The sequence below is a fragment of the Cotesia glomerata genome, linkage group LG4, assembly GCF_020080835.1.
Source record: "Cotesia glomerata isolate CgM1 linkage group LG4, MPM_Cglom_v2.3, whole genome shotgun sequence".
Lineage (NCBI taxonomy): Eukaryota > Metazoa > Arthropoda > Insecta > Hymenoptera > Braconidae > Cotesia > Cotesia glomerata.
Window position 1 is genome coordinate 26,613,315 of NC_058161.1, and position 12,820 is coordinate 26,626,134.

A 12,820-nucleotide genomic window follows, 5' to 3' on the forward strand; every position below is an offset into this window, starting at 1 on the left:
GATTAAGCTCATCTTTGAACTTGGCCTTGGTAATCGTCTAAAAATGAAGTATGTTGAGTTTGAAACGGATCCATTATGAATTAGAGACACTATCGTCCGGATAAGCCGCGTTATATTGTATATACATATATATATATATATATATATATATATATATATATATATATATATATATATATATATATATATATATATATATAAATACATACATATATAAACTTTTGAACTAATGGTATTTTCTGAACCAGCTTGACGAACTTAGTCAGGAAATAGCAAAATTTTTCAAAAGTTGCGTCATGAGGACAAATGCAATAGTTAGATTTCTATGAAATCTACTAATAATTTTCATTACAAATTGAGTTTATCAAATTGTTAGGTTATTTCCCTGAGTATTTTTCACATCGAGTCAAGATGCGCGCGCATGTCCCATGCTTCTCCGTATGTTCAATCGTCCTCGGGACTGCTGGTTCAATTGACCCCGTATAATTTTAAAACAATTAATAGTAAATAATAAATAAATAAACCATTCTATCATAAACAAAGTTGAGGATTATAAAATATAAGTATATACAACTACTAAAATTCAAATTTTATCAATTAATTCAAAAATTTAAATATTATTAAACAATTTGTCACCAGCCGAAAAGAAAGTTAAGCCTAAAAAGAAAGCCTAAAAATAAGAAAATCTCAATTTTTCAAAATTTATTAATCGCAATGATTTTAAATTTTGATCATATCCGAGTTTGACATATTAGAATCTAATTGTAAGAGCATGAAGCGTTTTTTCAATTTTTTAAGTCGAGTGGTTCAATTGCCCCGTGGTTCATTTGACCCCCTTCTCCCCTACATGGTAACTTGATAACAACTCATCTGAAACAGAAAAACTTAAATTATTTATATTTGATATACAAGTATTTACTGCACCAGCTGCGGATATTAATATTTAATTTTTATATTAATATTAATATTTATTTAATATTTAATAAATATTATTTATTAATAAATGACAAATCGGCGGTTATTTGAAAAAAACTAGAAAACGAAGCTTTTTCACAGAATATAGTTCTTGATAAATAGTAAAAATCAAAATTTTGATTTAGTTGCAGCTGATGCAATAGCTACCACTATGTAAAATATCTTTTTCTAAAAAGTTGATTGTGGATGTTTAATCATTTTATGTCACTTTTGTAACCTCTTTATGCGATAGTTTATTGGTCGACAATAATGACGGGATTTTTGAATTAATGAGAGCGAGTGAAGCGAGCATGATATGTCTAATTCGGTTTAAATTTCATTACGATCGAGTCAGTGGTTCCAGAGCTATCATTCATGTCATAACTCGAAAAACATAGTTCTGAGATAAATACGTGTAAGTTCTTTCAATTAAAAAAAAAAAAATCTTACCTAAAGTCAATCAATGATGCCGGTACCATACAAAATCCCTCCGGCCTTTTCAAAAATTTGATTTTCTTCTACTCAAACATCCACATAAGCATTGTCAAGTATTATAGTTACAGTGGCCCGATCACTTTAAAATTTTAACACAATACTTTTAGATATATGTTCTTTCAAAAAATGGAAAAAAAAACTTTTCTTTTTAAAGTTACAAACCAGAATGAACCCTTAAGAAAGTTTAAAAAATTTTTTTTCAAGCTTATTTTTAAAAAAAGCTTTTAAAGTAATTAAAAATGACATAATATTAAATTTGTCGTCAAAAAAATAAGTTTTCTTGAAATGAGGCTTCTATTACTGATAAAAAAAAATATTGATGAGTTCATTTAAATTACTTTTATGAATTGTAATAAAGAAGAAAAAACCGCAAACTAATTATACTAAAATGAGTTTCAAATTTATTAAACAAATCGATCTTTGACCTTATGTTGAAATAAAAATAGCAAGGATGCATCTTCACTACCGACTAAAGACCAAAAAGAAAAAAAACGTCGAAGGACAACACCAAGATGAAGATACGCAGAGAAAATAAAAATTAAATAAACCCGAGGAATGTCATGTAGGAGGATGCGGGCTCAGTTTTACCTCTCACGAAAAATATAAAATAATATTAAATTAACCACCTTTGAATATGGAAACCGAGATCCGGGTTTATTTTAGTATAACTAAGCCGGTTTACTAGATTTTTTATAAATGATCACCTGGATCATTAGAAAAAAAAAAAAAAATCTCAAAACTAAGAGCCCATTTAGATTATTTTTTTTTAAATTAACATTTTCTTCGTCGCATGTTGCATATTTTTAGAAACAAATTAACCTTTTATTCAAATAATTTGTTAATAATTATTTTTTCTTCTTCAAAACTATTATTTAATAATTTTCGTGAATTATTTATAACGGAGAATTATTGTGTTGACTTTGAAAAGAGTGGAATTAATCAAAGGTACGACAACCTTTCCTTATGAATAAAACATACGATGGTAATCTTGAATTTTTAAAAAACTCGTCGTATGTGTCCTTACGTGTCTTATGCTTACTAATAATCTTGTAGTTATTATTTACACTATCAGTGAATAATTACGGTATAGATTTTTTCTTTTTTTTAAACAAAACACCAATTTTTTAATTTGTTTAAAACAACTAAGAAATTCTTTTTTCCCTTTTTTTTTTTAATTATAGTGAGAAGCAAAGCATAATTTTCGATTTAAAAGTAATTATTCTTAAAATATTGGAATGAAAGCACTACGAAATTGAAATTTCCCAATTTTGTATGAAATTTTTCTAGATAATTTTTGAACTAATTCATCTCGAGATTCAGTTCAAAGTTTACGAGATTTATAAGATATAAGAGATTTAAAGTAACCACATTTGTCTAAAACTTTTTTTTCCAGCGCTAATAGTTTAGAAAATATCGACTACTTTACACGTATGACTGTTCTATCTTTACGATCACTAGTTTTTGAGTTCGGATTCTGGTATGAGTACAAATTGATTTTTTATTGTCGAATAATTAGAAACTTTTATGACGCAGAAATTAAAAAAATTAAGCTTAATTTCTAATCAAAAAATAAAAACTATAATTTTCTTATAATAATCAACAAAAATCAATTATTAGAATATTTTAGAACATTGAAAAGATTTGAAATATTGATTTTTAACTTCCCGCTAAGAAAATCGAAGATTTTCAAAAATCGGGAAGTTATTGTTTTTATCCCGTTTTTCGAAAATCGAGTTTTCATCAGATCTCGTTTTGAGGTCCTAGGAAGCTTCCCTGACTACTCCCGCGAGGTTGTCACTATGTCTGTGTGTGTGTGTGTGTGTTTTTTTTTTTCAGAGGGGGGAATCCTTTTTGCGGATTCCAGGCATAGCTGTTTCGCCTGGATATGTGAAGACTCGACGCAGCGTCATACTAAAACTCGACGCTAACGCCCCTACTCACTAAACCCTAAACCCCTTTTCTTCTTTCCTTTAATCCCTCATGGGAACTGCTGTCAGGCATTACTTCGTGAGGGGAGGAACTAGCTACTGCTTTTCCTTCTAGTGGCTAAGGTGTGAACTACCTTCCTTCTATCTTCTGATATTTGCTCTTCTTCTTTCGGTGGAACGCAAGTCTTTGAGGACTTCTGTTGCAAACGTGTTGGTAGCGTTACAGGCAGCTTCTGATGATAACATTGCTTCCACTAGTGAATCTGGTTGCATTCTCTGGTTCAGGATCCTCTCCAACTCTTTACGCTGTGGATCGAAACGAGGACATACAAAGAAGACGTGCTCCGCATTTTCAGCAACTCCTGGGCAGGACGGGCACTCCGAAGAGTCATTATGCTTAAATCGGTGTAGATACTCTCGAAAACACCCGTGTCCCAACAACATCTGCGTAAGATAGTAATTGACCTCGCCGTGATTCCGGTTAAGCCAAATGTCGATCTGAGGTATGAGGCGGTGCGTCCACCTACCCTTCTGTGTGTGTGTGTGTGTGTGTGTGTGTGTTTTGAACGGCTTGACCGATTTCATCGTGGTTGGTGCCATTCGAAAGGGCTTGACCAAACTTAGATTTTGAAAACTATTTGGACCGATTCAGATCAATAGATTTTGAGAAATCTTAAAAAAACTGAAAAAAAAATTTTTTTCAAATGTGGTTTTTTTGGAACAACTTTTAAACGGCTCAAAGGTTCAATTCCAAAAACTAATCAGCTCTTAACCTCAAAAAACCACGTCGATCGCCACCAGTCCGGTCAAAATCGGTGAACGAAAGAAAACCGAAAAAAGTGTTTTTTCGGAATAACACCAAAATTCCTAGCGCGATCTATTCAAAATTTAAGATCCTTTGTAAGGCTTGAAAAACTGCGTTGAATGCTTCTAACCGCGTAAAAATCGGTTTATTCATTCAAAAGTTATTGCGGTTTAAAAATTCAAGAAATAGTGTCTTATCAAATCTCTATCAGACTTTTGAGCTCGAAGAGCTTTAAAGCATAGGAAAGCAATCTCTTTGAGCTCGGAGAGCTCAAAATAACCCATAAATTGTATTTTTGAGCTCGAAGAGCTCAAAAACGTCATTGGTGCAATTTTAAGCGCCTAAGTATGGAATTAGCGGGAAGTTGCAGGGATGGCCTTCAGGGTCAACCGTTTTCCTAATTTTTTACAAAATTTTCATCTATAAAAAATCTTTATAGTAGAATTTTATTTTCTTCTAAGTGTTATATATTGAAAGAAAATATTGAAAAATCTTATTCTCCAATAATTATTACAACATCTGTAATCTAGCGCGTCAATGTGCACTTTACCCCACAACAACGCCTGCGAGAAATTTTTTAACAGCACCATCTATCCTCAACTTTTAAAAACTCTTTACCCGCAAAAATTCAAATTCAAATAATGTGTAGTAATCTATTAACAACCCAAATTATAAAAATTTTTTGAAAGCATTGGTAAAGACGATATATTTCCTGGTAATAAAAATTAATTGACTATTTTTCCTATTTAATATCATTAAATGTCATATATTATAAAGATACGCCAACATATAGAAAATTAGAAATCGTTAAATCGTTATCTTTCACTTCCGGTAATAATAAAACTATCAATAATATTCTTTAGGATTCTTTTCTATATTTTTCATCACATTAATTTTATAATATCCCCCCTCCCTTCTTCTTCACTTCGACTAATTACAAGAACAAAAGTAACAGAAGGGAAAATATTAAAAATTTAACAAAAACATTTCGATGCTTCACGAAAAAGTTTTAAAATAAAAAATATAAAAAAAAACCATAACATTTAAGAAAAAGAGCTAAAAATGTTGCAATATCGTGAGATAGAATACGCGAGTGAAAGGCATATATTAAACTCAATAAGTTTACTTACTCATGACTTAAGCCTATGCTTGCATTACTACTTTATCGTCAGTGCTCTTATTTAGCTCTAAGCAATTTAATGCCAACATTGTCTATTATTCGCACTACATCATTCTCCGTAAGCACACATATTCATCATCTCTGACTGTGTATATATGCACAATAACCTATAATATAAATACATAAATAAGCAAACACTTTCATATCGAATTACCAAACATATACATTGTATTATTCAATAATTATTGAATTCAATAATTATAATTAGCTCTCATATTTCTTCAGTTTTGAATAAGACAAAGAATAGCTTTTTTGAACATTAAATAATTCATCAATGACTTGCAGGTGATAAATATAATGAAGAATTGTCCAGTGAGTTGTCAATGAATTTTTAATTATTCTCACGGTACTCAGGGTCAATACGGAGAATTATTGTAAATTATTAACGGTATTGACATCGATTCAATGTATTATTCATATTTTATTTATTTACTTGTTTATTATCAATCATCATTTGGTATACCAGTATTATAAATATGGCATCAATATGAGAAATATTTTTCTGTATAACAATAAAACGTGTATAAATTGTTTGGTGAATTTACTTAAATGAAAATAGTGAATTTTGTTGCATCAGTTTGGATTTGAAACTTAAAAAAAACGGAATTAGCTAGAAAAATTCTAAATTTAAAAAAATTTGAGAATTAAGCGTTTTCATGTCCTGGGAAATTTTTCTGACTGTGTTGATCTAATACGACTTGATTTTTAAAATTTCATCATTTTTGCGATTAAAAGATTGGATTGAATGCGGCAAATCCTATTTAAATCGACTTGTTCAAGAAACGGTTTCGTGAGAAAGTAAAGTTAGTGATTTTTATTGAAAAAAATTAGAAAAACGGTTGACCCTGAAGGCCATCCCTGCAACTTCCCGCCAATTCTATACCTAAACGCTTGGAATTGCACTTATGACGTTTTTGAGCTCTTCGAGCTCATAAATACAATTTGTTTGTTTTTTTGAGTTCTCCGAGCTCAAAAAATAGCTTTTGTACGCTTTTGAGCTCTTCGAGCTCAAGAAGTTGATAGAAATTTGATAAAACACTATTTTTTGAATTTTCAAATCTAGATAACTTATGAATGAATGAACCGATTTTCACGCGGTTGGTGGCATTCGACGCAGTTATTTAAGCATCACGAAGAATCTTCAAGTTTAAATTGATACAACGTAAAATTTTTGATTTTGACCGGACTGGCGGTGATCGACGTGGTTTTTTTATGTTAAGAGCTGATGAGTTTTTGGAATTGATGGGTAGAGCCGTTTAAAAGTTATTCCAAAAAACCACATTTGAAAAAATTTTTATTTTCCCGCTAAAAAAATCGAAGATTTTCAAAAATCGGGAAGTTATTGTTTTCACCCCGTTTTACAAAAATCGAGTTTTCATCGAATCTCGACGTTTTGAGGTCCTAAGAAGCGTCCCTGACTATTCCCGCAGTGGTGTCTGTATGTCTGTATGTATGTATGTATGTGTGTGTGTGTGTGTTTTTTTTTTTTTTTCAAGAGGGGGGAATCCTTTCTGCGGATTCCAGGCATAGCTGTTTCGCCTGGATATGTGAAGACTCGACGCAGCGTCATACTAAAACTCGACGCTAACGCTCCTACTCACTAAACCCTAAACCCCTCTTCTTCTTTCCTCTAATCCCTCATAGGAACCGCCGTCAGGCATTACTTCGTGAGGGGAGGAACTAGCTACTGCTCTTCCTTCTAGTGGCTAAGGTGTTAACTACCTTCCTTCTATCTTCTGATATTTGCTCTTCTTCTTTAGGTGGAACGCAAGTCTTTGAGGACTTCTGTTGCAAACGTGTTGGTAGCGTTCTAGTCAGCTTCTGATGACAACATTGCTTCCACTAGTGAATCTGGTTGCATTCTCTGGTTCAGGATCCTCTCCAACTCTTTACGCTATGGATCGAAACGAGGACATACAAAGAAGACGTGCTCCGCATCTTCAGCAACTCCTAGGCAGGACGCGCACTCCGAAGAGTCATCGTGCTTGAAGCGGTGTAGATACTCTCGAAAACACCCGTGTCCCAACAACATCTGCGTAAGATAGTAATTGACCTCGCCGTGATTCCGGTTAAGCCAAATGTCGATCCGAGGTATGAGGCGGTGCGTCCACCTACCCTTCTCTGCAGCATCCCATTGTAGTTGCCATGGGCCTATGCTGTTCTGCCGTTCTTCAATTCTTAGTTCTTCAGGGCTCAGTGCAGTTGAACTTTTTCGTTGGTAAAGGGCTTGTCATTCCTCTGCTAGAGCTCTAAGAGGTAGGGTTCCGGCAATGACGCACACTGCTTCTTCTGATATAGTGTGGAAGGCACTAACTACTCGTAGGGCACTCAGTCGATATACTGGTCCAGCTTTTCTCCATGATTTCTGTGTGTGTGCGTGTGTGTGTGGGTTTTTTTTTTTTTTTCCTTAGGGGAATCCTTTTTACGGATTCTAGGCATAGCTATTTGGCCTGGATATGTGGCGACTCGACGCAGCATCATACTAAAACTCGACGCTTACGCCCCTACCCACTAAACCCTAAACCCCTTTCTCTTCTATTCTCTGATCCCCCATGGTACCGCCGTAAGGCATTTCTTCGCGGGGGGAGGAATTAGCTGCCGCTCTTCCTTCTGGTGGCTAAGATGTTATTTCTTCCTTCTAGATTCTGTCTTTCGCTCTTTTCCTCTCAATGGATCGCAACTCTGTAAGCACTTTTGTAGCAAAAGTGCTTGTGGCGTTCCAGGCAGCTTCTGACGACAACATTGCTTCTACTATTGACTCTGGTTGGGTTCTCTTTTTCAGAATCTTCTCTAACTCATCGCGCTGTTGGTTAAAAGGTGGACACACAAAGAAAACATGCTCCGCATCTTCATTGACCCCTGGACAGAACGGGCACTCTGGGGTATCATCGTGCTTAAAGCGGTGAAGATACTTCCGGTAACATCCGTGTCCTGATAACATCTGCGTTAAATAATAGTTGATCTCACCGTGACTGCGGTTGAACCAAACATCAATCCGAGGTATGAGACGGTACGTCACAGCACTGCCTCAGTCTTGTGTTGCGCCAGTTGCAGGTTCACTGCGTCCATCCACCGGTTAACGCGCTTAAAAGTAAGATCGAACATATGGTTTATCTCGTCAAGGTGTTTGGCAACGATCACTACGGCTACATCATCTGCATATGCTACGAGTTTGACGTTTCTTGGCAGAGTTAGTCTTAATAGACCGTCATACATAATATTCCACAGGAGCGGGCCTAGAACTGAACCTTGTGGTACACCTCCAGTAATATCATACTCTCTCGGACCGTTCTTCGTGTCATACTTTAGGACCCTGCTTTCAAAGTAGCTTGCTACGATCTTAAGAAGGTATTCTGGTACATTCTTCTCTTGAAGGGCCTGCATGATGCATTCCCAATTGGCGGAGTTGAAGGCGTTTCTGATGTCTAGAGTCGCCACCAGGCAATACTTCTTCGTTCCACCCTTCCATCTGGTTCCTGAGATTGCTTCCTTGGCCGTATCAACAACCAGTTTGATTGCGTCCAGGGTTGATCGTCCTTTCCGAAATCCATACTGATTGTCTGCCAGGAGTGGGTCGACTACTGCTTCAATTCTCTGGTGAATTATGCGTTCAAATATCTAGCATGCGAAGTGGGCGGTAAGATGATGGTTCATCCGGTGGCTTTTTCCCTTTAGGAAGCAGCACTAACCGTTACTGTTTCCACTTTCGAGGAAAAATCCCTTCTTTGAGACAGGTGATGTAAACATCCAGGAATAATGCCGGTGCTGCCTTTATAGCTGTTTTTAAGGCAATAGGGATTCCGTCTAATCCTGGTGCTTTATTATTCCCTACGCGGTTGCAAGCCTCCGTCAGTTCTTCTTCCGTAACAGGTGGAATGTCCTCCAGTTCGCCTTGAGCTAACTGGTAATGAAGCTCGCGTTGCTACGGAAACAGCGCGGTAACGATTCTCTGCAAAAGTTGTGGGCATGTGGGTGCCGGCATTTGTTTGACTTTTAGGTGAGTCATGACCACCTTGTACGGTCTACCCCCAGGTCTTTGTCCACCTCGTTGATGAGCTCTTTCCAGCATTGCCTCTTACTATCCTTGATGGCTTTGTTCAATGATCGACGGGCTTTTTTGTACTCTGCGACCAGCTCCGCAGAATTAGGTCGTTTATAGCTACGCTGGGATATTCTTCTTTTCTTTAGACACTGTTTCCGAAGAACGCTGATGTGGTCGTTCCACCAGTGCCGGGCGTTGGCTTATGCTGCGTTTCCGGACCATACTTGCGTCACAGGCCTGGACAACTTTTTTCATCAGGTCTTTGGTCATTTCTTCTGCGGATCCAGTAGTAATCGGTTCACTATTCAGGGCTATTACCAATGTGCTTGTGTCAAAAGACTTCACTTTCCATCCAATGGTATTGAGTGACTTGATTGATCTTCTTGTATTCCGGTCATGTGATATTTCCCAGAGAATTGCCTTGTGGTCGCTGGCTGTGTAGATATCCATCACCTTCCAGTCGTATTTCCCACTGATGAGGCTGCTGCTGACGAAAGTGAGATCTACAATAGAGCTTGCTTCTCCTTTAGTATAGGTTGGCGTATCACCACTGTTGAGCTGGACTACATCTAGTGTAGTAAAAGCTTCTAGTAGTGCTTTTCCTCGCGCATTGGTCTGCTTGCTGCCCCAGTCTACTGCCCAGGAGTTGAAGTCACCGGCAATCGCGACTGGATAATGCTGCTTGGCGTCCTCGGTCAGTTTGTCCAAGAATTCAGTGAATTCAACAATGGATAGGCTAGGTGGTGCATAACAGCTGTAGAAACAGATGCCGTTAACTGTTGCTGCTACAAAGCCGGCATTATCATTGTTAACTATACTCTGGAAGGGATACTTACCACAGGACCAGATGACAGCCTTGGCGGTGTGTGTGTGTGTGTGTGTGTGTGTGTGTGTGTGTGTGTGTGTGAAATTATGTGAACCGCTTATAACTTTTAAGCGGCTAATTCGATTTTATCGCGGTTGGTGCCATTCGAAAGGGCTTGACTGAACTTAGATTTCAAATATACTTTGGAATAATTCATACCGGTAGATTTTGAGAAATCCCAAAAAAACTACAAAAAAAATTTTTTTTCAAATGTTGTTTTTTTGGAATAACTTTTAAACGGCTTTACCGATCAAAAACTAATCAGCTGTTAACATAAGAAAACCACGTCGATCGTCAGTCCGGTCGAAATCGGTTGATTCGTTTGTGAGTTATCGTTGACGAAAGAAAACCGAAAAAAGTGTTTTTTCGGAATTACTGCGAAATTTTTCGTTCTATCAATTTAAACGTGAAGATTCTTCAAGGTCCAAAGTGTATTAAAATGTAAGTTTATTCAAGCCCTTTCGAATGGCACCATCCGCGAAGAAATCAGTCGAGCCGTTCAAAAGTTATAAGAGGGTCACATACATATACACACACACACACACACACACACATACGCGCACGCTTACACATATATACAAACACACTGACATCATTCATACTGACATCATACATACATACATACATACAGACACACCGACACTATCGCGGGAATAGTCAGGGAAGCTTTCTAGGACCTCGAAACGTCGAGATTTGATGAAAACTCGATTTTCGTAAAACGGGGTGAAAACAATAACTTCCCGATTTTTGAAAATCTTCGATTTTCTTAGCGGGAAGATAAAAATACTTAAAGTCCTCGGATTCTTTGATAAAACCGATACTTAACCAATCATTTTAACTTAAATGAATTGAAAAATTTTTTATTTTGAATATTCATATGACTTTAATTACTGATTGGGTAGCAAAATTTTTTTTTCTACAGAAAAATTGTAGTTAAAGTAATTCTTACAGTACTCGAGATTTTATTTTGTATTTTCATAAATTTAGAGAAGTAAATTACATTTATTGTAGATCTGTAACAGTAAATAGGTAGCGAGAAGTAGTCAAAAGTTTTCATTTGCAAAGAGGTAGATCGATCAACTAAATACCATTCAATAGTTAGATTCGATGATCAGGCCTTATTGTGCAGGATTTCTTGGAATTATTTTTTCTTAACTTAAAACATATCTAATCATTTTATTTATTCATGAATTATAATAAATATAATGTATATTGGGTAATGTTTATGGGTAACGGAAACTAAAAATGTTAAAATATCACATACAAAATTATCTATATGTATTTAAATTATGAATAAAAGATTTTTACTGAACTTGAACTTGAATTTAATATTTTTATAATAAAAATATCATTTCATGTTTACGGAAAAAAATCATAGGAAAAATTACAATTCGCACATTATAATCCAGGACCAGACTTTCTATATCTTCACTTTCATAAATTATACATCTTAAAATTTACGATGTTACATCGTAATAATTCGTATTTTGACTTATTTTATACGCATTTTTACAATGTAACATCATAAATTTTAAAATGTAAAATTATGAAAGTGAAGATATTAAAATCTGGTCCTGAGTTACTGTGACAATTGTAATTTTTTCTACAATTTTATATCTATTTATCGAGTTGATGTAAAAAGTTCATGAATATTATTTGCAACTACTTTTGACAAAATTAATGAGTCTAAATTGTACAGAACTCAAAAGTTAATCCTCAGATTATTTGATTCCAATTTTAATTCTTTTTTAAACTAGCATCTAATATGATAAACTGAAAAAACGAATAGAATTCAATTTATTTCTTTTAATGAGGCCCAACAACCAGGCGGCCAATGACAGTATCACTTAATAAAATCATTACAATTTAAATAGTGATAGAGTAACAACAGTTTTTAGAATCTATATAAAGTAAATTAATTATCATAAATTTAAATAATAAAAAAAAATATTTTAATAAACTAGTGACAGCATTCATTGACGTAAAGATGAGTACTGACGCAATTACGAAGTTTCTCGGTGAAGTTAATGTAAAAACATTTTATCATTGGTTTCTATAAATTGTCAATTTTTTTAAATTAAACCATAATTTTCTACTAGTTATGAAGTGAAAAAAATAAACAACTATTTTCTGTTGCAGAAAATTTCTAAATCAATTAATTCAAAAATACGATGATAAACTGATACTTGAAAATGAAGTCAAGATACATGACAATTGTCTTCTTCACCTGTTGTAAGTATTTTTTTTTTCAATCAATCATATTTAATAAGATATTTGATAAATTAATGATGAAAATTTTCAGTGTCAGGAACCTTATGTCAAGTGTACAAAGCTGGCTCAACTAATAACAAAAATAGCGATAATCACGTGGTGGAAGTAGTAGAAAAAGCACCAGATACCGGGCCAATTAAAAATGAGTTAATAACGCAAACTGTTTATGGTTTTCTCGATTTTACAACAACTATTGGCAACACTGTTATGGTTTTTAGCCCCAATAGCGCTCCCGCAGGTAATTATATTCTTTTTGATTGATTTATTCACGGTGTCCTTG

The 12,820-nt window shown here is 34.8% G+C and overlaps 1 protein-coding gene across 3 annotated transcripts in view; it reads left to right on the forward strand.

Annotated features, from left to right (window-relative positions):
• The window catches only part of LOC123262417, a 48,760-nt gene that overhangs the window by 8,246 nt on the left and 27,694 nt on the right, over nucleotides 1-12,820 (forward strand). For all 3 annotated transcript variants that reach the window (XM_044724607.1, XM_044724609.1, XM_044724608.1), the window contains exons 2-3: nucleotides 12,409-12,501; nucleotides 12,572-12,778. In XM_044724607.1, coding sequence (XP_044580542.1) covers nucleotides 12,462-12,501; nucleotides 12,572-12,778 — 247 coding nt within the window. In that variant the 5' untranslated portion in view covers nucleotides 12,409-12,461. The remainder of the gene's footprint in view (nucleotides 1-12,408; nucleotides 12,502-12,571; nucleotides 12,779-12,820) is intronic.